Source organism: Dermacentor andersoni, chromosome 2, assembly GCF_023375885.2.
Source record: "Dermacentor andersoni chromosome 2, qqDerAnde1_hic_scaffold, whole genome shotgun sequence".
NCBI lineage: Eukaryota > Metazoa > Arthropoda > Arachnida > Ixodida > Ixodidae > Dermacentor > Dermacentor andersoni.
In genome coordinates, this window is record NC_092815.1 from 31,014,864 (window position 1) to 31,040,682 (window position 25,819).

General features: G+C 46.3%; 2 protein-coding genes across 2 annotated transcripts in view; both read left to right on the forward strand.

The window, feature by feature from the left end:
- The window catches only part of LOC129387822 (uncharacterized), a 133,106-nt gene extending 132,243 nt beyond the window's left edge, over positions 1-863 (forward strand). The window contains exon 5 of the mRNA XM_055077406.1: positions 558-863. Within this exon, the coding sequence (XP_054933381.1) occupies positions 558-863 (306 nt within the window). The remainder of the gene's footprint in view (positions 1-557) is intronic.
- A 1,545-nt stretch (positions 864-2,408) lies between these two features.
- Positions 2,409-25,819, forward strand: part of LOC126542485 (uncharacterized) — an 81,836-nt gene continuing 58,425 nt past the window's right edge. The window contains exons 1-2 of the mRNA XM_050189572.2: positions 2,409-2,800; positions 6,855-7,077. The gene's annotated coding sequence lies outside the window, so the exon portion shown is untranslated. The remainder of the gene's footprint in view (positions 2,801-6,854; positions 7,078-25,819) is intronic.

Sequence of the window (25,819 nt, forward strand, 5' to 3'; positions counted from 1 at the left end):
AGAGCCTGTTGTAGAAGAAATGGAGTTCAGAAGCGTAGACTGTTGGGCCAGTTGGTGCCTCATGTAGGGCAGTTGGTGCACTTTTCTCTCTTTTTACTTACGCAATCGAAAAAAAAAAATCCGCAGAGTGCTGTGTAGCTTTCAGAGCTTACGCATCAGTAAACGGCGAGCAAATTTTATGGTCAATATTCAGGAAGTCCCGGGTTCGACACCTGTTGCAGCGCATTTGTTTTGTTTTTCATTTATATACGTGTAGTTTCGTTGGGAGGGCATGAGTAATGTTGCGGGTTCTTGCTGGCGAATAAACAGTGCAAGTTAGCACTTCGCACCCTCCCTCATGATTGTGTTGATTTGCACTACTTTATGTCACACGTACAACGCACTAGGGGATCAGAATGTTTCGCTGCATGATGGACGTTTTCTGTTGTTGTTGTTGCGAGACACGGCTTGGCAGCTTTGGGGAGGACTGCGGCATAAACAGTCGTTCATTGCAAAATACTGAGAAGTAAGTTAGAAGAAGGAAGCATTGCACGGTCCTCTGCTGCGTCTTTCCGCAGAGCAAGAACGACAGTTCTGAGCTGTCGTCGATGACCGAGGGCTCCCCGCCGACGTCGGCGCGGGGACCGGAGCAGCGGACCAGCGGCGACGTCAGCGCTGCGCTGGCCTTTTCCCAGCGTCTGCAATGCACCGAGTGCGTCCAGTGTGCCCTCATGGAGGACGCCGTGCAGCGTTTGGAGGCCAGCCGACGGGAGGCCGGACTGAAGCTGCGCAGCTACGAAGCGCAGATCCGCTCGCTGCAGCAGGCGAGTTCCTGCGTATACGCAACACTGTATCATCCACAGCAGCATTCTGTTATATCGTGACAAACTTATCCGGAGTCAACGACCGCATGAAGTGCCTTAAAGTCGATTCGAAGCACCACTTTACCACCGTGCGTTTCTTCGCTAGCAAAATAGCGTGAAGCTTTTTTGCGAGAGCGTTAAATTTAGGGCTGAATAAAAGTCTTATACTACTAGTACTACTACGAGAGCACCGTGATAACCACGAGGACTTGCCAGAACATCGAGACAACGACCGGAAGTGAGAATTTTTCGCGGGTTTAGAATTTCGCAATGTTTACTCCTCTGTACCTCTAATATGCGATCTAAAGCTTGTCAGAGTCACTCAAGTCATGATAGCGGGATTAGGGAGTATTCAGAAAAGCGGATATTGTCCAAACTTACTTGGCAGTGGAATGCCTATGTGCAGCCCAGTGTAGCGGGCTGCTGTGTGGAACTCCTTTATTATTATTATTATTATTATTATTATTATTATTATTATTATTATTATTATTATTATTATTATTTGTGCGCCACGAAGTACTGTCATAGACAAGTCGAACACTGGCATCAGGATTTAGGATGTGGAGTTTGGTTAGGAAGGTTGTCTAACGAACAGCTTTGCAGTGGCGGCCAGGAACTCGATGTCATGCGGGTACGCATGGTAGCGCTTTGTGTCGTTAGCTGAATAAATATGACTAATTTAGTATACAGATTGAAAGATTTAACTGTTAACAGAACAAGGACATTACAAGAAAGATGCACGCTAGAAAGTTTTCCGCTCTTAGACGCCCCAGTTCCCTTCACGTTTAACTTCTTATATCAGGAACCAACATGCACACATCAAGATTTTTGTAGTTCACATTGTCTCAAACCAGCTGATTTCTTTCATATGGCCAAGGCTCGATAGTATCTTGTGTGTCCTGACTGAACTTCATTATGAATATAAATAACGACCGACGTACATATTGTACGTTCCCTTTATTCGTACGAATAGTTTAACGAAGCACAGAAAAACCGTCACGAATAGTGTTAGCGCCGGGTGCTTCCTTTCGAAATGGGAGCTTTATGAACCAGGATATGCTTTCCACCACAAAGAAGCAAAACATCAGTGGATGCTCTTTGGACACTACGATGAAAGTTCAAATTCTGCGCGTCTCATCTCGAAGAGCGAAAAAACATGTATAAAGAAGGAAAAGATAAAAAAAGGAATTAAAATGTGCCGGAAAGATAAAAAAATGAAACAGGCTTAACTGGAAAGGTCATTCCCGAGAGTGGTGTGGTGATACTGAAATTTCGACACCCTAAAAAATTTTTCACCCTTTGGGGCTTATCTTGTGCCCAAACAAAAATTGTCATCTGCCTTGCTTGCGTTTCCTCTCTTGAGAACTCTGCGCTCGCTACTTTCCTGTCGAGAATGCTTTGTCAAGCCGATAACGCGCAAGCCGTCCTTGACGAGGAAGTGCCGGGTTCGCAGCGTTCCGGAAAGGAAGTGCGGGCAAGACAGATGATGATTATTGATTGGCGACAAAATACAACCCAAAGGGTGCAAACTTTTTTTAGAGTGAACGCTGACACCCGCACGGGTCAGTGAGGAACGCGGCTGACCGTACAACAGCGGCAGCACGGCAGCAGATCAGCGGTAGCTCGGCGGAGCCCCGTCGAAGGGGCGGCTGTCATCGTCTACGCGAACGCTTCGTCAACTCGGCGTTGCCCGCGGGTCGCCGGGCGCGCTACGCGAGATTGTGCGGCCGTGCGCAAGCGACACAGTTTCGCAACGGCGCGCTGTCCCGTTGGGCTCGCCTTCTCACGCTGCCGGTTGCGCAGGCGTGCTGCTCGGCGGAGGCGACGCTGCGTGACGAGAAGGCGCTGCACGCCGTGACGCGCCAGGAGCTGGGCCGGGTGCTGGACCGGCTCAGGTTCTACACGGGCTCCAGGACCGCCGTCTCCTCCTCATCGTCGGCGGCGCTCAAAGACTACAGGTGCGTGGACGTCGCGCCGGCGTGCGTTCCGCTTTCGGTGCTAACCGGTGCGGTTGCGCGAGGAGGGAGAATCGGGAAGTGGTACGAATTTAAGGGGCACACTTTACCCAGCGCACAGGGGCGCTACTAGAGAACGAGGTCGCGGGTTCGATTCGCGATCGCGGCGGCTGCATCTCGACGGGAGCGGAATGCCAGAAGGTTCCAATGCAAGAATAAGTAACCGAGGGGGTCAAAATTTATCCGGAGCCCTCAGCTACGGCGTCCCCGATTACCCACGGTGCCCCCTTTCCCACCACTCCCCCCACCCCCGAATCGGTACGCACTTTGAGAAAAGAAAAAATGCTATAAATGAGGCCAACACACATGCAGTAATATATTGTAACGTACATATTTATGCGAATCCAACTAGCCTGCTAGCATATCATCTACATTTACAGAACCTCCTCCCCAGAGACCCTTGGGGTACCAAAACAAAAATAAATAAATAAGTATGGTAAATATTCATCATCGCGCACAATGACGTAGACAACGAACCTTTCATTTTGTTTGCATTGTGGATTGCGCGTGATTAAGCACAATAACAAGCAGTTTTAGAAACAGCTGATGCAAATGACTTCGCATGCTTAACGGGTCCGGGCAGGGACGCTGCGCATGCGCAGATTCGTCACTTTTTCTAGGTCTCCTTCGCATGAAGGACCGATAGGATACGCTATCTCAGCATTTCCCCAATGATCGCTAGAATGCGCTCAATGTTTCTATACATAAACTGACAATTTTACATCCTTATGCTTATTGAATCCAACATTCCACGTACCGTTAACAGAAACATCGAAAAGACTGGCAGCGTCTGCACTAAGCGACTTTTTGCACACAATTTGGAGTGCTGACAGCCGACACAGTGAGAGCGGCCATAAGGACGAATACACATGCATGTAATCTCTCTCAAGAAATACCTTGTCATGAGATACCGAATGAAATCGTCACCAATGGCGCTGAATTGAGGACCATTTAGTGTAAAGAAATTGCTAGGACCATGGCCATGAAAGGCCAAGCAAGAAATGCTGTTTAATAGCTTTGAAAAACAAAATTCTGGGGACAGTGGTTCGGCAATATTAGCGGATGCACCACGCCGTAGTTTGTCGAGAAATTCTCGTTTTATGAGTTTCATTTCGCGCTGAATATCCTGGGTGATCATAGTGAAGTTTTACGAAATTTTTAGAAACTGTCTGTTGCAGATAACATAATTCTAGTCCTTGAGCAGGATTATTCAGTAAAGTGCACGTTACTTACACCAGATATAGAAACACACATTCAACTAATTAACCAAAAATGCACTAGTTAACTTCCCTCACCAATTCACCAATGGCGCTGAATTGAGGACCATTGAGGACCGAGACGCACAACCACTGGGGTACAAACATTTGTCGAGTGTCGTACTCCACAGGCCAAGGATATTATAGTCTCTCACTAGCGACATACGCTGCGCAATGAGAGCGGGACACTCAAATAACTAGTGTTGAAGTGTCTCGCAGCAACCGCAAGACGTACACGACAGACTGGCCACACGTTCTTGTTTGCATAACGTTCGCACACGCTCACACAGCCAACCCTCAGCTTGAGTAGTTGCGCTCTGGCGGGACGAGCCAAGCCTCGACCGCGAAAACGGGGCGGGAACGTTCTATTTGCAACGCGCTTGTCTGGATGCTGCTACTTACGCCTTTATGTACGTTGAAACACAAAAGTAAATGAACACCGATATATATCTAGTCATATCATGAGAAGCCAACAAACAATGACACCAAGCACAACATACAGGAAATTACTTGTACTTAATAAATGAAATAAGAAACGATAAATAAATGGAAATGAAAGTAGATGAAAAAACAACTTGCCGCAGGTAGTGAACGATCCCACAACCTTCGCATTTCGCGTGCGATGCTCTACCAATTGAGCTACCGCGGCGCCGTTTCCCCATCCACTTTCTTGGGTGTTTATGTTTCCTAGTAGAACCCTGGGAGTGTTAGCCAGCGCCACCATTCACAAACCTTGGCGACGGATGTGGAACATCCTTTCAGCCGCAGGCGTCACAATAACATCACGTTCTTGTGAAGTGCGGTCTACACGCGCGCACGCACACACCCGCGCGCACGCGCGAGCGTGTGTGTGTGTGTGTAATCACAACCATGTGAACTCAACAGACCACACAGTCAAGGAGAGTATATGGGGAAATTAGCTCGGGTTGAGATTGAAAGGTAGAAGATAATGAGAAAAAAGGGAAAAGGAAAGTGGACGAACGACTTTTTTTTCATTATTTCGTTCATTTCAATTTCAACCACAGCTAATTTCCCTTGGCTTCATGGTTTATTGGCTTTACATGGTTACAATTTACAATAACCGAGCCCCACGATTTTCCTTCTGGTTTATTCAGCATATATATATAAATATATATATATAAATATATTAATTCTCAAAAATGTATGTCATAAACCACGCACTAGACTAGTTGCAACACCAATGCTATACTACTGGGTACAAATTAATTGCGAATAAATTCATATTACTAGTACTACAGCTATGTAACTTGCACCATGACTCATGCCATGTACGGAACCGCATTGCGGGAGACGTATGAAGCAGAAACCCACAGTGTTGGCGCAGCGGCTTTAGTGTAACGCGGCTATGTCCGAGGTTGTGGGATCAAATCCCGACCATGGCGGCAGCCTTTCGATGGGGGCGAAGTGCGAGAACACCCGTCTACCGTGCATTGGGTAGACGTTAAAGAAACCAAGGTGGTCAAAATTAACCCGAAGTCATTCGCTACGGTATGCCTCATAATCGCATCGTGGTTTTGGAAAGTAGAACGCCAAAATGACAAAAAAAAAAAGAGGGAAGAACAACGCAGGAATTGGGACGCCCAGAAGGTCCACACAGTTGACGCAAACTATATGTTCAAAATGTGCATAGAACTGCTGGTAAACATGAACGGCTCAATGAAGGGCGGCTGGTATACATGAATGAGAGCGTCCATCGGTTCTCGCTTCTGCTTCCGTCCTCGCGACCATCGAGTGTCCTGATTCGTATTTTGACCTAAGTTGTCTTTGTCATAATACGCGCTCAGCGATTCGCATGTTCACCACCCACTCCGGCAGGATCGTGGACTGAAACATTATTGAACCGAAAGCGAAATTACTTTAATTAAAGTACACTTCAATGGACTGGAACGAGTTGCTCGTTCGAAATCAGCATGCTGTTAGTAGTCGCTCATTTGTGACGACGTTTTAGCACACTTGCCGATTACCGAGAGATTTCCGCTCACCTTTACTGCATTACCGTTACTGCCGCACGTCAGACGTCGTTTAGGTATGGGCCCAACTGCGCAGCGTGCGCAGCTTCTTTTACTACCTAGAGCTTTTTTACTGCGCTAGAGCTTTGCTAAAGCACTATGGTAAAATGAGATTGGCGCGCTGGACGCGATCGTCTGTTTACTCAAACCCCAATGACACGCATAAAATATGTTCAGTGATGGCCTGATGGTGAAGTACGTTTTCCTGGCTTCTTGCTAGGCCCTGTTAATTTCTTATCTTAACAGTACAGCCATAACTGTGACGTCCGCGGCGGCTGCGAGACAATTGCGCATCTGATTTATACTTTTCCACGTTGCACTGTATGTATAATTCTGCAGGCACACCACACTGAACGTGCTGAAAAATTCGGAAGTTATCGTCGTTATTGAAACTGACAAAAGCGTTAATTTTTGTTGTGCATCGCTTCATTTTCTGCGGGCCAGCATATACACTTTTGATTGGGTGCCACCTCTCGTATGTGTGCGCGATTAAATTTTTTTTGGTTCTTACACATGTCTCCTTTTTCTCTCCGTATCGCTTTTTCCCTTCGGCTCTTGCATTGTAGGAACCAGGATCAATAAATACGTGGTTATCTTGTCTAGCTTTCTTGCTTGCCGCTCTCCTATATTGCCTTCAAATGAGAATCAGTTGAACATAATATAGTCCAACTACATAACAACAACTGTGCCTACCTGCATCGTTCCATGCAGGGCACTGCGGAATTCAAAGAACACGTCGCAGAATCCATGCCTGAGCTCGGTGCAATGGAACCGGACATTCCGCAAGAACAGAGCCGGCGTCAAAGTGTGCGAATCAAAATGCCAGCACGTTATCAGCATCCAGCAGACACGGGGCGCTCACAACTCGGACATTGGCGTCCAGGTCAACCTCCTCGCGAGGTCAATCGATGATCGGCCAAAGCTGTCAGCCAAGGTAAGCTCGCATCTTGGTACTGCTCGAGGCCGTTGGCCCTGTTTATTTATTCGTGCAGGCATGTTTAACGCCCGAGAGAATTACGAGTTTTGCAAGATGCTTTATGGAAGGCTGGTATGATCGGAACTGAATTTAGAGCGATAAAAAAACAAACAAGACCTAGTCATCTCGAGAAGCGGCCAAGAAGAATGGGCGTGGAAAGAGTCAGTGATTGGACTATCTCAGATCTTAATGTTTTCTATGTTTTATCAAAGTTGAACGTGTGCTAACTGCCTGAAAAATGGGAGAGAGGGATAGTGGCTGTCATAATTTATTCGATAAAGCGTCATGCACGTCATACCCCTATAGGTCGCACTAATTGCTCTTAGCGATTTTGTTTGTTGGAAAATAACACGCTAATTAATCCTTCATTGCATTGTTGGACAGTAAAAAGAATGCACATGCATTATATACAGTCATCCTTTGAACATGCCTGGACAGACAAGTTTTGCATATGTTCTAGAAATACCTTTATTGGCACTGTTGCATGACTACATTGTGATAGCGGCGTTGTAAATAAGTTTTTCTACCCCTTCGTATGAATGTTTTCTTTGAATTGGCTACGCTGCTTATACCTTGCTATGTTCGCTATCTTGTGACGCTGTACTGTCGTCGAACGTGGTTTCGTTATGAAATAATTGTTGTCTTGTAAATGACTTTCATACATTACCGATACCACCTGATTCACAAAGAAGCTGGCGCGTATCGACAAGTCGACGTCTCCTTCACATCACAACAAAAAGAAAAGAAAAAAAAAAAGGAGGAGAGATATGGCTGCAAAAGATGCAATGGCAGCGATTTTTAATCAAGCCGACCACGGGGAAGAGCTCCGCCTTATACCAATCCGCTTATCTTCGGCTTGCGCTGTGGAACCTGTGACTGAGTGTGCAACATGGCATGCTTTGCTGACGCCTTGTGCAACCTTTCTATTCTGAAAAAGGGCGTCCAGTGTAGCGGAACGCAGGACCATGCAGAGGTGCTAAGTACGCCGGAAAACAGTTTTCTGTCATATTTGCCTAGAGTTCATCAACTACGCCTGCGAGAAGCCCAGATGTGGCGGGGCGACCGCGTAAGAGGCTTTATTAGTTCCCGGCGTTAAAGAGGAGGTGGGGGGGGGGGGGGGGCGTGTTGATTATGCACGCATTCAGCAGTCGATCAAAAATCAATGGGCTTTACTCCCCTTTCCCTGTGGGGTGTTGTTGGCACTAAAGCTTTCAGCAGCTGGTTCTCGGTGGGCCGGATTATAAGAATTGCGCAGAGCTGGGGCCAACGAACTCGGCGCTGCCCACCCCCTCTTTCTACAAAACCAAATCGCCGAACTTTGCAAGTATTTCATGAAATATTAGGCAATCGCATCAAAAGCTTTTTACTGGAAACAGCAGTCGGAATGTTCCCTTCATTCTCCCACTTGTGGGATCAGTTTGTCCATTTGTATAAACCTCTTTGACGCCAACTTGAGCCGCTGGGCATGTTCCACTATTCAATTACAAAAAAACAAAAAAAGACGAAGAAGAAAAGAAAAACATCCTTCATAGCGTCTCCAGAGCTCGAAATTGAACCCACATCATATATATTCACACTTTGGCTGAATATATAATCACACACGTGCAACGCAATGACTTTGTGGCCACGCCCCTAGACGGCGCAATGTCTCGAGAGGGAATCGCGGCAGACTACCTCTGCTGCAGTAATGTCTCGTGCATGACACGTTTCGGTGGTGGCAATGTCGTGTGTCGCTAAATAGATTCAATTCTTATCGTATTAACATCGACAGTTACCCTGAGATGGTTCCTGCCAGAATCTTTTCCTCTATCCTTTGTTGTTCGTGCTTCTTGATTTTCAAGTAAGCTTGTAGCAAGCTACCATGCTTGCGGTTTTACTAAAGAGAGGAGGAGATGAAAGGTAAAAGGACGGGAAGTTAACCAGAAGATAAAATCTGTTTATTACCTTACCTGTTTTGCTACCTTACACTGGAGCCCGTGGGAGGTGGTCGTCCGAAGACAAGAAGGAAATATGCACTGAGAACAGGCAAACGATCACAGCGCTACGTCTGTGTGACGGCACTGCACGGGCATCCTTATACGGCTGAATTAAAACAACGCTTTTGGTTGCGTCTACTTCACACTTGTCTGTCGCCAGTAGATATCCCGAATTTGTTGTGCTAGGGAGAGAGAGAGAGAGAGAGAAAGGATGCAATGAAAAGCAGAGAGGCTAACCAGGGACCCTATTCTGTAACGGCTCGCTTTGGAACGGGTTCGCTCTCACGAACGCCATCGGTTGGCGCTTCGTGGTCGTCATCTCTGGCGGGCGTGACTACAGATTCTGTTGTCGTCACACAGGTTGTCAGTCATCTGGAAAGCGAACCCGTCATCTGCTACGAGCGGAATCACGAAGAAGTGGTTCCCTAGAGCATCGCGCGTGGTTGCGATCATGATATCGAGGGTTGCTAAGGCAACCGTGGCCGTCTGCAAGTCTCGCGCTCATGGAGGAAGTAAAAATATAGCACAAAGCATTACGTCCCGCAGCCAGCATGGGCAAGCGAACGCTCTGTGAAGCCACATTGGGGGCCCAACACGTGACCTCTTGCACCGAGGTCACGGAGCAAGAATCGAGATTTGCTGAGGCATTTGGTTCCCAGTAGCTATGCCAGTAGTTTTTATTTGGCGCGCGCTTGTTCAGCTGCCCTGTCGTGGCTCGGTCTGCAAAGCGGGGGCACTAAAACCAACCCCGCACTTTCACGTGCAATCACGTGTTGCGCCGACAGGTTTGGCTTCAATCGCGTTGCGGTATGCTTCTTCCGATCTTTTTCCTTCCTCCATGCTCGCGCTGGCCGGCGCGACGAGACAGCGATGACAGCTTCTTTGGTTGTGTTGCTGGCGAGCGTTGGCCTAAGACAACGAATGGACGAGAGACAACGACGCGACGCGTTCGACATGAGCGAAGCAGAGTTCCGAAGGAATTCAGGCTCTCCAGAAACACAGTGCGATGAATTTGTGACGAGCTAGAATATATCGGACCGCAAAATCTAGTGGAGCTGACACTGCGACGAAAGCGATCTGCACGCTGCGGCTTTTTCTTTCCTTTTTTTTCTTTTTTTTTTTTTTTTTGCAGTGCGTCTGGAATGTAGAAGCTGTTGGGTTGTCGCAACCGTCAGCCAGCCGCATCATTACCGCCGTCGCTGGAGCCATTACGATTAAAGGGGAAAAAAAAAGGGGGGGGGGGAGGGTTGAGACGTCTCTCCATGGTGGAGTAGAAACCCGCAGTCAAGAACGTTTCCTTGACCGCGGCAAGGTTTCCAATGTTGTGGGATGTGTGGACGGTAGCTTCATCGCAATTGTCCACCCTAAGAAGCTCAGCCCCGGTGAAACGAAATCCTATTAGAGCAGCGGCCTACACACAGAGCACCACTTTTCTTGCTTAATGTATATATGGCGCAGCACCTAGCGACAAAAATAATGAAACAATGCCGATAAAATTAAGCCACCATCTGTGCGCGGCGGAACCTCAGTTATTGCTGGAAATTAAATATGCAAGTGTCGTATACAAACCAATATTTGTTTATCAAACATCCTTCAGTTATTATCGTTCCGAAATTAAAAACAACAATGATGATGTGACCTTGCGGCTGCCGCTTGTTCGTTGGTCTCCCTCGCATCGCAACGTTCCACTCTTTCTCCGAGTGACGTAACAGCCCGAGCGAACCGATTCCAAAGCGAACCGTTGCAGAATACGGCCCCAGAAGAAGTTCCGGTTGGCTACCCTACACGGGGTGAAGCAGTAGGGGGATAAAGAGAGAAAGAAAGCGTAAGGAGGAGAGAGAGAAAGAAAGACGAGCAAACGTATAGGCTTTATGAAAACAAGGACACCCTATACATCTTCTCAAATTAGATGGCAGGCGTAATTGAAGCATGTGCAAGATTGTTGGACTAGAATAATATACACGGGTGAAATAAAAACATCATGCTTGAAAAATTTCTTGTGACATCTAACTACACGACGTCTATAGCCGAGGATCTGCATAGTTCCTATGACTAAAATAAAATGTACGACTGTTCGAAAAAAATATACTCTCTGCAGCTGTTCGAAATTAGCCTTCGATCATGAGAGATCACGAAATGGGAGTTCTCTCTGCATTTTCATCCGTGTACTAATGCCACTATAAATAAATAGTCTCAGTATTTCACCAATCGTACATGCACAATCCACCATTGTTCCCTCATTGGTTTCGTTTTATTCGTCATTGAATACTTTCAACGCTTACTTATGGTCGGCTGAAGCAACCGAGTCTTCAGGAATCAATGCTTTGCACGCATATACGTTGTTAATTTGCAGTTATGTCTCCCTAACCATGAACCTTGATTACATTGCATTATCCATATGTATGGTTGGCTTCTGTTCATCAGTAATGTTTGTGTCCATTGAAATACAGTGAGAAATTAATTAATTATTCGCCTATACGTAGGTACCATGAGCTCCGTCTTATACTTCTAGTTGACAAGTTTCTTCTGGATTAAAATGCGGTCAGTTTATTCGAAAGTAGAAATACATGTTTTGCGCAGTTATAGTGCGCAAGCTGTCATGTGTACGCGAACACGGCTATTAAGCTGATGCTTCTTTTTAGGCGCTAGAGACATTTGTGTTGATTGACTGTGGGCGACTCACCGCATGATTTTGTGTTGCGTGCCCTAGTATTACGTATCCACTGACACAATTTTACTCTATGTTCATGCTTTTCGAATTACAATCGATTGAAGTCGCCTGTGTAAATTTGTAGACGTCCATAAGATCCAGTGAAAGAAAATAGCGCAAACCAAGACGACCACGAAATGAGAGGGACACACACGGAAGCGCTACTTACAACTTTTATTTTCCCGCTGCAATGCACATATATACACCATGGCCACGCATGCGCAAACGTAATCAAAATGAGCACAGCACTTACGTCAGGCAGTTAACATATCGTGAGCTTAAAAACTGACCATCTGCAGCGTAAAGAGACAAAAGGATGTGCCACTGACACAGTCGTATGCTTTTTTTCTTTATGTGATAAACTTCTAGTACTAAGCGCGCTTGCTCGCTTTCGCTCCGGCCCAGAATCAAGGTTTCATCAAAGCGCGGTGCACAATTGTGGCAAGTATTGGAATGGGACACAAGATTCGTCCCTCTGTCAGCATTGCTGTCTGCTTTTCTGGCCTGTTCCCTGAGACGCTCGTTGATGCAACGCCCGGTCTGATCGATGCACGTCTTTCCACATGATAAAGGTAGGGCATTAACCACTCCGATTGCGCAGCGAACGTATACGATATGCCACGCCTAATTTGGCAGCCTCGCCTGTTATCACCGCATGTGCGGGCACACAGTTTTGCGAGCTTATTCGGAGCAGAAGAAACCAGAGCGACGCCGTGCCTTAAGAACACGACCTTAAGAACGTCGCCAGGCAGGCACGGCGTCTCTCTGGCTTTTTCCGCTCCGACTAAGCTCGCGAAACTGTGTGCCAGGCTTGTCAGGCGAGGCTGACAAATTAGGCGTGGCATATCGTATACGTTCCCTGCACAATCAGAGTGGTTAATGCCCTACCTTTATCATGTGGAAAGACGTGCATGGATCAGACCGGGCGTTGCATCAACGAGCGACTCAGGGAACACGCCAAAAAACAAACAGCAATGCTGACAGAGGGACGAATCTTTTGTCCCATTCCAATACGTGCCGCAATTGTGCACCGCGCTTTGATGAGGCCTTGATTCTGGGCCGGAGCGAAAGCGAGCAAGCGCGCTTAGTACTAGAAGCTTATCACATAAAGAAAAAAAGCATACGACTGTGTCAGTGACACATCTTTTTGTCTCTTTACGCTGCAGATGGTCAGTTTTTAAGCTCACGTGTATGTTAACTGCCTGGCATAAGTCATGTGCTCATTTTGATTACGTTTGCGCATGTGTGGCCATGGTGTATATATGTGCGTTGCGGCGGGAAAGTAAAAGCAGTTGGTAGTAGCGCTTCTGTGCGTGTCCCTCTCATTTCGTGGTCGTCCTGGTTTGCGCTATTTCACTGGATATGTACCAACTCGCCCCTACAGAAGTTTTACTGAAGCCCATAAGATCGGTGAGCGTCCTGATGCTTCACCAAGAATTTTTAATTGTGCCGTGAAGAAACACTTGAATGACATAATATAAGCACTAATAACTAATAATAAAATGACATAAGTGATAGCTAGGTGAAGAAAGCAAATAAGATTGTCTATCACACGCAGCAATCTCAGGCGAGCGTATACACACGGCGAGACGCTGATGGCTTTATGGGTGACTGCGGTGCTTGTACGCTCTCCGGAGGTTGCTGTCGGTAATGGCCTAGCTTATTGGCTCCTTTCACTTAGTTATCACTTATATAATTTGAACATTATTACAGCTATATCGCGACAATAAAATGTTTCTTCACAGCATCGTGAGAAGCTCCTTGCGGAGCATCAGGACCTTAGACAAATCTTGTAGACGTTTACCTAAGTTGAAACAGTTGACTTTAATGCAATGCCATCCGAGATACCATGAAGATCGATGCTAATTGTGTCAGTGGCTATGTAAAACAAGAAAAGCAAACATTATCTCGAATATCGGTTTCATGGCATAATAACGTCGCTACAGAAAAAGCTAACGCCCAGCTAAAGGAGCAATGCCGAAGTGTGCGCACCTCTGTAAATTGAAAAAGATAACTGGCAGACTCAACTGTAGTTGACGTCTACGTAACATTCATGATTTCTAGACAACAGTTTTATGAATAATCAAACGGCTGCGTAGCGAACGGTTGTGTAGAGTTTATATGCTGTGTGGTGCTTATATTTTCAATAAGTAATGCATAATGTTTGTTATGGCATGATACAAGATTGAAAGCAAAGAAAAATCCAATGGCAGATACCCGTCGTCCCATGGCACATATTTTTAGACTGCAGTATCACCTGGGCCGGCCCACCGAATAGGTGAGATACCACGCCCGCCCGCCCGCCCGCCCGCCCGCCCGCCCACAAACACACACACGCACACGCACACACACAAACAAACAAACAAACAAACAAAAAGGCTGCACTTGGAGAATCCTATGCTTCGCAATATTATTAGCCTGGGACTCCGTGTAAAAACCTGTACATTTTTGGTTTCCTTGACTTTGTGTATAAATAGAGCTCATGAAATTAAAGGAAAGCTTAAGTCAGCTGCTTAGGCCTATATGCATTAAGAATAATTTGCACTCTGATGTTTGGCACAGGCAGCAATATGGGACTACACTTGCTCGAACGCTTTTGCAGAATTATTAACCATATCACCATTTCCTTAAAATCCATGCAAATAATTTTTGTACTATAACTCTGGCTTAACTGAAGTAATGGCGTTAGCGATGAGGCTTACGATTCGCAAGGCCAAATTAAATCACAATTAGGGCATGTATTCTAAAGTAAATAAATAAACACCAGTTGGAGGTTAATAATGGCCTATTAGTGAGCATCATGCTTCTTGTGAAGTCCGCCACCGCAAACAATCAGTTCGCAAAGAATTGACAATTGATTCATATGTTGTATATGTACACTACCTAAGGTATTACTTTTATTTACAGCGCGCACTAAACTCACGGTCAAAGAAGAGAGGCGAAACACGAGCATGACTAAAAGCTTATTTCATTTCATTTCATAAAATGAAATTGCATTCACACAGCCATATACACAGAAAAACACACACGTGCGTACACCCACTCACCACACATTCCCTCACCCGCCGTGCTTGCTTAGTGGCTATAGTGTAGGGCTGCTGAGCACCAGGTCGTGGGATCGAATCCTGGCCCCGGCGGCCGCATATCGATGAGGGCGAAAACACCCGTGTGCTTAAATTTAGGTGCAAGTTAAAGGACCCCAGGTGATCTAAATTTTTGGAGCCCCCACTACTGCGTGCCTCATAATCAGATCGTGGTTTTGGCCAGTAAAACCCAATAATTTGAGTAATTTTATTACATTCCCTCAACCAAAAGCGAAACAAGACAGACGAGCGTAAAACAGGAAGTGCTATGTTTTTAACGATTAGATGCTTCTAAAGAACAATTTTCCTTGTGTAGTGCAAGTGACTACTGGCTTACGCACCTGTCACCACATTTATTGATTAGGTAGGCCTCTGAAATGAGGCGGGCCTTTTCATTGTTATGTGTCCAGATTGCGCGTGTGCGATCAAAAATGGGCTTGCAACTGCAAGCTGCGCAATAGGTGGCCAAATGTGTTAGACCAGCGTTCTTTAATCTGGAGGAATGTTCTTTCAGCCTTTTGTTTATACGCCTGCCCATTTGGCACCCGCCGTGGTTGCTCAGTGGCTATGGTGTTAGGCTGCTGAGCACGAGGTCGCGGGATCGAATCCCGGCCACGGCGGCCGCATTTCGATGGGGGCGAAATGCGAAAACACCCGTGTACTTAGATTTAGGTCCACGTTAAAGAACCCCAGGTGGTCAAAATTTTCGGAGTCCCCCACTACGGCGTGCCTCATAATCAGAAAGTGGTTTTGGCGCGTAAAACCCCACAATTTAATTTTTACCCATTTGGCCTATGTAACAAGATCCACATGGCAGGGCAATCTCGTACACAACATTGTTGCGACACGCCACAAACTTTGGCCTATGCTTTACTTGACATGAATTGTGCACAACCGAATCTCACATTTGTGCTCTTGATTACACAGCCTGGCACAGGTCGGATAATTTCGTCGGACAAGAAAAACAGCTCTAACACCATAACGGTTCGCGACATCTTTGAGGTTATGTGCCATTCTATGCACATAGGGAATAACTGCTGGTATTTTGCGATCACCAGTGTCATTTCTATCGCTTGCTCTTTCCCTGCTTTTTAATCATTTCGCCAGTTTTTCGGCAGTCGTCTGATTATGTGTTCGGGGTAACCAGCCATGGTTAGCCCGTTGACTTGATCATTAGCCCCTTCCAGAAGGCGGTGCTGATACGACTTTCTTTGGTGGAACAGAGGCAAGACAGGGCGCTACCCTTTTTTATCAATTTACTGTGTCCCGAATTGTACGGAAGCAAAGGTTTGACAGAACGAGGCTTATACATCCAGCACAACTCATTTTGCAAAAAACTTAGCCTCGGATCTACAAAGTGTGGCATATTATCTTGAGGTAATTCAGTGGTAAACTTCAGTCCCATTCCATTTTCGCGAACAATCTTTATTATGTTGACATACACTTGGCTAAACTCAGAATTATCCACCACAACTAATCATCCACAAAATGTATGTTCATCGCCAAACCACACAGCTTCTCCTGAATTTTTCTGTCCACAAAACCTAAGAAGTCTTTAGATTTTAGCAATCACGAGCACAAATGTGAGATTCGGTTGCGCACAATTCATGTCAGGTAAAGCATAAGCCAAAGTTCGTGGCGTGCCGCAACAATGTTGTGTTTGAGATTCCCCTTGGATGCGGATCTTGTTACATCGGCCGAACGGGTAGGCGTATAAACAAAAGGCTGCAAGAACATTCCTCCAGGTAAAAGAAAGCTGGTCTAACACATTTGGCCACCCATTGCGCAGATTGCAGTTGTAAGCCCATTTTTGATCGCACACGCGTAATCAGGACATATAACAATGAAAAGGCCCGCCTCATTACAGAGGCCTACCTGATCAATAAATGGGGTGACAGGTGCGTAAGTCAGGCGTCACTCGCACTGCACAACATGAAGAATGTTCTTTAGCAGCATCCAATCGTTAAAAATATCGCACTACTTGTTTTACCGCTCGTCTGTCTTGTTTCACGTTTGGTTGAGGGAATGTATGGTGCGCGGGCGTAGGCATGTGTGAGTTTTTCTACTTATGTGGCTGTTTGAATGCAATAAACTTTTAGTCGTCAGTCAGCGCTCGTGTTTCGTCTCTCCTCTTTGTCCATGTTTATAGTGCGCGCTGTGAGTAATAATAATGCAGATGTGCCGACTCACCCAGCTAGCTACCGTACTACCTAAAGTGTCCCTCTCACGGCTTGGCACCCGTTCGCCGTGGGCGCGATGTTGTCGACGGGGTATACAAGCCGGTTTGTTGTTCCGTACTCAAGCGAACACAGTGATGGAGTCAGAGTCGGTAGGAAGGGGAAAATAAGATATTTATCGAGCGACAACCATACACAAACTAAAAAAAGCACAAGATCACTAACACACATGCACTTACTATACATCAATGATGATGACAAAAGAAATACAAGGAACAACTCATAGTGGATATAAAAACTGACACTACACCAGAATACACTTAACTGTGGTGCACTAAAACAGAGTTGAAAAGAAAACAAATGATGGCATACGCATGGCCGGGCAGCATCAGCAAGTCCATAAACCGTGGAGTCGACTGCAGAGCTTTCCCGAAGAAGTGCGGCGAGCCGACCTCGTTGCGAATGATGCGCTTGCTGTGCTGGATTTCCCAGGAGTCTAGACCTGACGACTTCCCTCGAGCAGGTTGAGCTAACTTGAGGGGAACTACCGTGAACTTCGTTGTAGACATTTGTTCGTCGTCTCTTACGTCAACGAGTCACTCGGAGGAGGGCCTAGGTGATACTGGACGGCACTAGCCCCTCGACGCTTCTCAGCAGACTGTCTAGCTGGGACTAAAACCTGTGTTTAAACAACTTCTCCTTTCCCTAGTTCTCTGGGTTGGGGAACGACGCATATTGGTGACTATCCAATGAAGTTCGCCCAATTGTATCACGACTCCTCCCGAGGTCTCGGCCGTGCCCCTTTTAATTTGGGCCGAGGGAAGGGGGGATTCCCCCCCCCCCCCCTACTGTTAGAGGTAGTGCCCTTGCATTGCATCACACGGAAACCATCGAGTTCGTGGCGGACTTCTACTGTCCGTTGAAAAAACAGAAGAAATAACGGCAGCCAGCCATACGGCGCCAAACCCTCTGACAACACATACACTGTCAGCAATTCTTGGACACGGGATTGCACATACACCACATATTTCGGGGCAATCGCAAACGACTGCCGTCGTAGTAACCTTCTGAATGCACGCGCGAGGCAGAGAATCCACAGGGCTTCCTACAAAAGACTCTCGGGACGTCAAGGTAGTGGCAACAAAAACAAATTTTCTCGAAATTTGCCTTCGACATTTTCGGCCGCTTGCCCGAGTAGGCGGCAATACCCGTCTTGCTCACCGGTTCCTACTCCCACGACCCTTTGGCGCCCCTTGATCGGTCCTTCGCCGACTCGAACAATGCCGCACCGTGACAGTCCTGCATTACCGAAACGTCCCGTAAGTTACAGATACAAAATAAGCGAACTCGTGACAAGCGTTTCTAACAAAATATATCTTGTTAAAGTGTCGCAAACTAAGCTATGACTTGGCGTATGTGGAAAAGGTGTTATCACTGCCGGAGCGATCCATGTAGAGCGCAGAAAATAATGAACGAATTAATTATTCTATTTCTTAAAGTAAGAATTGCTAATCCGGTTTCAAGGAGTGCTAAGATCACGTTTCTCCCTATAGAAAATTCTGCGAACTATCTAAGTCTTATTTTTTCATGTCTCTTTCTTTTATCCGGCCCGTTTTTGATAAGCGCTGTTTGCCTAATAGAGGGATTAGCGGGCATTACCGATGAAACTTTCTTGCACACACACTTGATAATTAAAGAAGAACTCAGGAATCCCTTTGGAAGCTGTCTAAGTATGCGTAAGCATTGTGCCTCTTGCTCATCTCCACGCAGCTCGGTGTCATTGTCAATGTTATGAAACTAGGTCCGACCAGTATAAATGACAGCGCTGCGGCGCCACGAACTGCTTCGGACGCGTGGCCCAAGGTGAATTGATGACGCAAGCGAACTACATACCGATCATTATGAGCCGTTATCGCTCGTTAGCGCCTTATCCATCCGCGTCGAACCATTATCAACCGTGATCAACCATACTCCGACGGCGGCTGCGTATGGCGCGGCCGCGGGAGCTTGTGCTCTCGCCGCGCGTTGAAGCGAGATGCGCGGGCCCTATCCTGAAAGCGACATGCGATGGGGGCACAATGCGCCGAGTGCTGATAGCTTCGTGTGCGCTGTGTTTTCGCCGCCTAGTTAGCGTTGACGCAAGAGGTGAATTCGCTCGTTGATGTGGGCCCTATCTTGAAAGCGATCTTCTTACTTGACGGGGGGACGAGCGGGCTTCCTCGTTGCGCAGGCGTAGAAATGCCTGCACACTTAAAAACTACTGTGCTTTTCAAGTCATTTTAATAATGGTCGTCTCTGTCTCTGAAGGGACCAAACAGGGGTGACAAAGCGTCTTTGCCGTTGAGCAATAACTAAATGACTACTAATCCGCCGTGGTTGCTCAGTGGCTGTGGTGCTGGGCTGCTTAGCGCGAGGTCGCGGGATCGAATCCCGGCCGCATATCGATGGCGGCGAAATGCGAAAACACCCGTGTACTTAGATTTAGGTGCACGTTGAAGAACCCCAGGTGGTCGAAATTTCGGGGGTCCTCCACTACGGCGTGCCTCATAATCAGAAAGTGATTTTGGCACGTTAAACCCCATAATTAATTTTTGAAATGACTACTATTCCCTAAATACCATACTTTTTTTTAGTTCGAACAGCTTTTTAAAGATAGGCAGTGTCAGATAGCCGCGCTTACGTCTATTCAGGTAGAGGTGCACGAATGTCAAGAGACTTATGCGACAAATCGCAATGTTAGGTGATTATTGAGAAATATTCACAAATAACGTTTCTGTGATTCATTTTGGGACACTTCTTTGTAGGGAATATATGTCTGCTTTGTAGAGATCCTAACATTACCACCGCTTTCTATATATCTGGACTTATTATTATTATTATCAGACATGGAAATATACAAACACACAAAGGAAGCAGGGAGGGAGCAAGCTGACAACTGCCACCGAGAGGGGCACAACGCCTGCCTACTCTGTCGGCAGGAGGTAATGAAAAGGAGAGAAGAGGAGAAGAAAATATTAAAAAAGGCAATAGGAAAGAAAATAGGAAATAAACAAATGACAGAGACACAAACAAAAGAAAGCAGGAACACGGAAAAAATGTCTATAAACGGGAGGCCACATCAGTTTTCTGCATGGAAGTTAGCAAGGCTCTATGGGCCTGGTCGCGTTGAGCAGCACTCCCTCTCGGAAACGGGAAATCGTCACGGGACGTACGCTTGGGTCCAATCAGTCCATATTCCTTAATTAGCAGTGCACTTGGAAAGCATATTTAGCGCCAGCGAACAAGAAAAGAAGAGAGACGACATCACAATTGTGGTGTCGTCTCCCTTCTTTTCTTGTTCGCTGGCGCTAAATATGCTTTCCAAGTCGGTTTACCAACGCGCCCAACAAATTCCAGTAGCAGTGCACGTTGAGTGACGAATGCGGGACACTCCAAGATAAGGTGTTCAAGTGTCTCACAGGAGCCACAGGACATGCATGACTGTCCACACGTCATTGACGACACAAGCGTTCGCGCACCAACACAGAGCCAACTCTTAATTTATCTAACAGTGCTCTTAAACTAACTTAAAGATTGCTGGGAAATACAGCAGCGTTAAAGTTAGGTTTATAGAAAGCGTGCGACAAGCAGTTCGGGATGACTTTAACTGTAAGGCCAATTGATCTTTTAACCGATATTAAGGACGGATAACTCAAAGGCGGCACTAGCTTTAGTATTTCTGCTAACCATCCGTTTATTCATTACTGCTCGACCTCAATTTCCAATCTAGAACATACGCAATAAAGTGATGAGAAATTTAAAGAGTGAATATTTTTAATTAAACGCAATTGTGAGTTGTCGCTGAAGTAACGTCCAGTTCCTCAGGTATTCCACCTGAACAGGCACTGCGCTTGTCTTCCATACAATTTATAAAGAATTGTGCTTACAACACACTCTCTCTCTCTCTCTCTCTCACAGACACGCGCACAAACACACACACATACACACACGCACACAAACACACCCACACACACAAACACACGCACAAACACACGCACACGCGCACACACACACGCACACACACACGCACACGCACGCACGCACGCACGCATGCACGCACGCACACGCACGCACACTTCTTTGTGGCATTAATTAATGAAAACCCTCGATCAAAGATTCGGGAACGCCTTATTTTTGATGGTAACTTAGTTTTAAATAAAACATTGTGTCTTTCCCTTTCTGCAAGCCGCTATTCAAGACACACGGCTGAAGTGATGTCGCAGTGCAGTGGTCTTGTGCCCCTGTTAGACCTCTTAGTCTCATTAATCTTAGTCCTCATTAATTGATCACTCCTTTACTTACTCGCCTCCTTCCCCATTGCCGAGTATCAAGTTAGCGCAGCTATAGTTCAGGTCGACCTCTCTGCAAACAAATTATTCTCTCTTTCTGCGTCTTTCAGGTAATGATGTCAATTGTCGTTGTCATTGTTTTTATACACCCATACACTTAAGCCACCACATTCGCGGAGCTCTGCATTAGTAGAAATTATTCTCCATTGGCTGACCGGCGATCTTATCTAATGCATTTGCTAACACAACTGGTCGTGATAAAAATAGCTTTCTTTGTCCGACCCTAGAATCCAGGCGTCAGAAAAGAAAGAAAAAAGAAATAAAAAGGCGATCGATGCTACGCGGTCTCGGTGGTCCCAAAAATCGCAAGAAAAGTTTGCACGCATGGGTGTTGACAGCACGCACACGCGGTAAATTTTGAAAATTGAGCACAGAACAGCTTCACGCTATGATGAAAACGGCATCTACATGGGATGGATTCAACGCAGTTTCGGGACCTGCAGTGTTATACTCAAGAGAATAAATCCTAGCGGAAAATAAACGAGAGCTGTCTCTAACCATGCCACCAACAAGAGCTTCCTAACAGCATGAAACTTGAACAGCGATACATCTTGTCAGCTAAATAACCTTCATTGTAGCCCCTTTTATAAGAACACTATCATTATTTCGTGGCTCTATTCTTTATATCAAGGATGCCTTGAACATAACTGCGCGTGATATTAATGGGAGCGTTCAAGAGAATAGACTGGTGGGCTAGTTGGTACTGCATAACTTGAGGCAAAGCGCAAAAAAGCATGACGATAACAGAAGGGAACGAAGACACAGCGCTACTAACAACTGAATTTTTATTGCGCATGGTTACCGCGTATAACGTACAACAGGCCAATGTCGCAACGTAGGTTTCTTTCCGGCAAAAATCATCCACCATAGGCCGCTATACCGCGATAGGAACAAGATTTCTTTTTTTGACAGTGGCACAGATGGGCAACTTACACAAAGTTATCACTTCTAATCATTTTGACTGCCTCGATGATCTCCCTAGTGACTTTATCTTGGTTCCTAGATCTGGGTCCCAAACTAGTTAAGCGAGGCATCATTAATCTTTGTGTTGAAAGCGCTCTTCTAAAATCCTGCCATCACCTGGTACACAGAAGCTTCGAAAACCAGGTTTCGCGCCTAAGCGCAGCTGGCTACCCCTTGAAAATGCTGACAGTAGTGGCCGGCAGCATGTTAAGAAAATGCGATCACATGGATTCCGCTGCCCAACAGAGCAGAAGCAGAAAAGTGGTTGTTACGCCGTACTTACACCAAGCTAGCCATAACACAAAGAAAATTGAGACGCGTGTTTGCGTTGACGTCGTCTTTTCAGCCCCTTTGAAATTGTCCAGTTTCTGCGCGAAAGTTAACATTACTACAAAGAGGCGCCATAAATGCAATAAAAAACGCCGAGAGGAGTTTCTTTCGTGCATGGAAGGAGTGGTGTACCATATTCCTTTAGACTGCAGGAAGGAATAAATTGGTCAGGCGGGAAAGTACCTGAATGATCGCTTACGGGAACATTCGAACTATGTTAATAATCTGGTAAAGACTAGTCATCTAGCCGCGCACAGCTCGCGATGTGGCTGTAAGCCCTTGTTTCGCAAATCAAAAGTGATATCTAGGAACCCAGATCAAGTCACTAGGGAAATCATCAAGGCATTCGAAATAATTAGAAATGATAACTCTGTAAGTTGCTCGTCTGTGTCGCTGTCAAACAAAGAAATCTTGTTCCTACCGCGGTAGCGGCCTATGGTTGTTATGTGGTAATCATGTGCAATAAAAATTCAGTTGTTAGTAGCGCTGTGTCTTCGTTCTCTTCTGTTGTCGTCGTTCCTTTTTGCGTTTTGCCCCAAGTTAATGGGGGCGTTTGATCAATCTTCTATTTCCGCGCGCTAGTTTTAGAATGTAGGACGGATTAGACATCGAGTACTGCCAGATAAATTGTGTTGGTTTGGGTAGAGGGGAGGGTGACGAGTTGGTATACAGAACGGAGGATAGAGAACGCGCCGATGAACTAAGATTACAGGATGCGTGTTGTTTACTGCAGCGCTTTCGTGAAACATGACCGTTCGTAACACGAAGGCGTGAAGAAGGCTACCGACGCACTCTTCCGAACTGAAGTAAGTGAAATTATTCTGGTTTTTGGTAACCGTTTATTGAAACTTCATTGCTTCGATCGAACAGTTCAAGCGTCGCTGTAATTTAGGAGTGAGGAGCTAGGCGCAACGTCAATTTTCCTGGAAGGTATTTGATTCAATAAGAATAATTTGACGCAGCAAAAATAGATGGCATATTATGTTCAGCAACATCAAATTAATTTCAGGAAAAGCATAATATTTTAAAAGGACAAATGCGGATATTCGTAGTTTGCTTAAAATGTTTTAAATACGTCTTCCGCAACCTTTAGCTCTGCGGCTCCGGTGTCGTTAATTCAGAATTCTACACATTGGCGCTTCGCCCATCGCCCGGTTTCATTATACTTATAGGGGCGAAACAACCATACTACGCCAACAGGCAATGAGGTCAAGTAAATCATATATAAGAAAATGAACTGTGCCTTAAGGGAACGGGAAATTAAAGTGGATGAAAATAAAGCTTGCCGCCGGTAAAAGCTCAGCCCACACCTTTCGCATTATACGTGCGACGCCCTGACAATTGAGTTATGGTGTTGGCGGCAGTCACTACGGCCACTTTCTTAAGTGTACATGTGCTAGAGCTATCCCTGGGCGTGTTAGCCATGCCACTCGCGGCCACGATGGCGGGGGGACACTGTCCTTTTAAACGCTGGCATCACGTAGACCTCGAATTTAGCAACAGCCAACTAGCCAATAAACCCCCGTGTGCTGCTGCTCGAGACCCTCGCTATGCAGTGAGCGAGCAAAACAAGGGGGTAAGCGCGTCTGATTTTTTTTTTTTTTTTTAGTTACAACCATGTAAAAAACAAAGACGACGAAGCCAGGAAAAAGCGCAGGGTAAGTTATTTGTTACGCCTAATTGAAATGTAGATATAAGCAGGAAAACAGCGAAAATGAATGTGCACGAAAAGGTAACTAGTCGAAGGCGGAAGCCGAACCTAGATCCTCCACATTAGGCGTGTGGGGTTCTAGCAAATTAGACCAACGCGGCGGCCATCTTTCTGATGTCTACGTTGCGCTCGCGCAACCAGTCATTCACGGAGAACGCGACAATAGTGACAGCCATTTTCAACTACGGGTATTCATGGCAACCAGTTGGACATCGCCAAACGGGTTAGGGTATTATGCGAACTTGCGAAGCGACATACCTTCAAACGACCTCGTCGTGCCTTTCCCTCTAGTCATTGCTTCGACAATGGGAATTTAGCGTCCGTGATGTGTGATCCTCGCCACGTTCGTGCGCTATGCCGTGCATGTGTTTCGGGGTGAGCTCCCCTCGAGGGGAAATGGCCGCAAACCTCCGAATTGGCTGAAGATGGTGTCACCCACCTCCGGAAACCTTATTAGCGAAAGGTGTCGTGACCGGGATAACTGCACAAATGAAAGACGACGCAGACGCTTTGTGACGAGATCGGCCCCCTAGAACTTGATCTCTTTCTCTGCATCATCCCTTTATGCTACGGTACAAAGTGTAAATGTAAACGCTGCATTCTAAAACGTCCTGAATGTCGGGCCTGGGCCCACAATTCTGACTCCACCATGGTGCATCAAATTTCTACATCATTGAACCCCCGGTCGCGACACTGCCTACGCTGAAGGTTTATTTGTCATTTCCAATAGCGACGTACAAAAGGCAGATACAGGGAACCATACACTTGATTGCGCTGAGACAGAGTTGCCTGTGCTCTTTTCAACGCCGGCGGTCCGTGACGTACGCGGCGCGACCGGTGTGCCGACCGCATATACCCATATAGCTTGCCGACAGCGCAGGTAGCGTCCGGCACACCGCGGATGGCTCTTTCACCGAGCGATACTTGCAATGAGGTTCTGTCTGTAACAGGAAACTATTGCATCCCTATGGACCAGTACACAGCATTTCGTGGGGCTGTGTGGTGTGGTGGGGTGTGCCGTTGCGAATAAGCACTACACCCACATTAAGATTGGGGCGAGTATCATCGCCAGCCAATCTGCTTTGCCGGTAGCCATTTCCTGCTTTCGTCTACTCTCGATTACTGGAGAGCCAGCATTTTTTGTTTTTGGTAAATGGATACGAATATCTTGGCACACCGAGCACAATAGAACATGACTATTAGTTATTGAGGAGTGTATAGTGAAACTTTCAAATCGAATCGAACTATTCAGAAGATCTCGGCTTGGGATGCACCGTTTTCTTTTTCTATTATAACTATCAGAAAACAAATAGGCTAAACGAAACTGATGCACTTATTTGCGCGTTGATGTAGCTGTAAGGA